This window comes from Nycticebus coucang, chromosome 20 (genome assembly GCF_027406575.1).
Source record: "Nycticebus coucang isolate mNycCou1 chromosome 20, mNycCou1.pri, whole genome shotgun sequence".
Lineage (NCBI taxonomy): Eukaryota > Metazoa > Chordata > Mammalia > Primates > Lorisidae > Nycticebus > Nycticebus coucang.
The window spans coordinates 13,465,526-13,467,856 of NC_069799.1; the positions used below are offsets into that span (position 1 = coordinate 13,465,526).

Consider the following 2,331-nt stretch of genomic DNA (forward strand, 5'->3'; position numbering starts at 1 on the left):
AATTCCACTTCATTCTTGAAATGTTTTTAGAAAGTCATATGACATTTATGGAGATTTAAATCTATGGTGAACCAGAAGCTCTGGTGCTTTTCACTTCTTCTGTATTCCTTTCTAACTTCTAATAAAAGTCCTATCTTACCACTGGAAAAAAAAAAACACATAAATCTATGGTGAAGAATGTAAATTTATTATAATTTAATAAGATTATGTTTCAGTTTCATATTATGTACACTGAGGAGCAATGCAAAAAGACAAATGGGAGGAAAATCGAAGCATATAGAAAGAGGAAAAGGAGAAAGAGAGAATTAGAAGTTAAATAATTCTGGCTCCGTGCCTATGACTGAAGAGGCTAAGGCGCCAACCACATACACCTTAGCTGGAGGGTTCGAATCCAGCCTGGGCCTGCCAAACAACAATAATGGCTGCAACCAAAAAAATAGCCGGGTGTTATGGCAGGTGCCTGTAAGCCCAGCTACTTGGGAGGCAGAGGCAGGAGAATCGCTTGAGCCCAGGAGTTGGAGGTTGCTGTGAGCTGTGATGCCACGGCACTCTACCTAGGGTGATAGCTTAAGGCTCTGTCTCAAAAAAAAAAAAAAAAAAGAAAGAAAGAAAGAAATTACATAATTCAACAAATACTTATTGAATACCAAGTCTGTTCAAACAATTTTTGAAAATGTATGGCCTCTTACTATTATACTTGCAGAATTGATTTTATTTATAGATGGAGAATTTTAGGTATTTTGACTATATAGGAAGTGAGATTTTTAGACAGGGGATTTTTGAAGCTTTCATATCTCTCCAACTCTTACTGTTTAGTTATTAGCTCCTTAAGAGAAAGATGCTCTGAGCACACAATATGCTTGCTCAATGTTCATTAATCAGTGGAAACTGACACATCTCAGATCTTCATCTTCGGCAGAGCCTCCAAATCCGTGCCAGAAGTCTTTTCAGAGCTCCCTTCACATCTTTATTTCTCAGTGTGTAGATAAAGGGATTGAGGGTGGGAGTAATTATGGAATAGAAAAGGGAAATGAACTTGCCCTGCTCTTGGGAGTAGCTAGAAGGGGGCTGCAGGTACATGTAGATGGCAGGTAGGTAGAAAAGGGAGACCACCACCAAGTGGGAAGAACAGGTCCCAAAGGCCTTACGCCGTCCTTTGGACGACTGGATTCTGAGCACAGCACGGGAGATAAAGCCATAGGAGAGAAGGATGAGGGCGAGGGGGACCAGCACAAAGAAGGCCACCAGCACAGCCAGTGTGGCGTCATTCACAGCCGTGTCAGCACATGACAGCTTGATCATGGCTGGCACCTCGCAGAAGAAGTTGTTCAGCACCTGCCGCCCACAGAAAGGCAATTGCACTGTTAGGACCACCTGCACAAGGGAGTTGCTGAAGCCACTGAGCCAGGCCACAGCCACGAGCTGCTGACAGAGAGCACGGTGCATGATAATGGCATAATGGAGGGGCTTGCAGATGGCCACGTAGCGGTCCAGGGCCATGGCGGCCAAGACAACGCACTCAGTGCATCCCAACCAGTGGAAAATTGCATACTGCACTGTGCAGCCACCGTAGCTGATGGTCTTCTTGGAACTGCCCATGTTGACCAGCATCTGAGGGACTGTGGTGGTGGTGTAACAGAGGTCCAGGAAGGCCAGGTGGCCAAGGAAGATGTACATGGGGCTGTGGAGTTGGGGATCCAGCCGGGACACCAGCATGATGGCAATGTTCCCCAAAATGGCCAGTATGTAGGACACCAGGAGGACCACAAAGAGAGGGAGCTCCAGCCATGGCCTGTCAGAAACACCCAGCAGGATGAAGTTCTCAGGGGACTCCTCCAAGAAGCTCTGGTTGTCACTTTTCATGTTGAGGCATTTTCTGGCACCTATGCAAATAAAAAAATTGGAATGGATGGATAATACCCGAGAGGAGAGATTAATCAATTTCCTCATTCTGGGTCCAGTCTTTCTTAAGCAGGCCATCCTCTGTCTGAGCTTCCCTACCTCTGTAGAGGTGCTGGCACATAGAGGGCACAGAACAGCAGTATGTGTTTTGGTTCTCCTTCCTACTCAGTGACCTCCACTAAGGCCTTGAATCTTTCTGAGCTTCATTTTCTGTGTCTGTAAAATGGGGAGAAAATGCTGCTTCATCCGCAGAGCGCTGGGGATAGTAAAGGGAAGTGCAGTATGTGAAAACACACTGCATGGATGACGATTTATTCCAAATTGGTCGAAGCTTGCCACAGCTCTCATCCCCTTAAGAATGTGCCACTTCTGTCTATAGGCACCTTGACAGGGAATGGTCCACTTTGTTTGGTTTTATCACTTCTCGAC

The 2,331-nt window shown here is 45.6% G+C and overlaps 1 protein-coding gene across 1 annotated transcript; it reads right to left on the minus strand.

Annotated features, from left to right (window-relative positions):
* Positions 1 to 839: 839 nt before the first annotated feature.
* On the minus strand, positions 840 to 1,877 carry LOC128572701 (olfactory receptor 2B11). Its single transcript, XM_053572745.1, has one exon. The coding sequence runs from the start codon at positions 1,861 to 1,863 to the stop codon at positions 907 to 909; it is 957 nt and encodes a 318-aa protein (XP_053428720.1). The 5' UTR covers positions 1,864 to 1,877; the 3' UTR covers positions 840 to 906.
* Between the last annotated feature and the right edge of the window lie 454 nt (positions 1,878 to 2,331).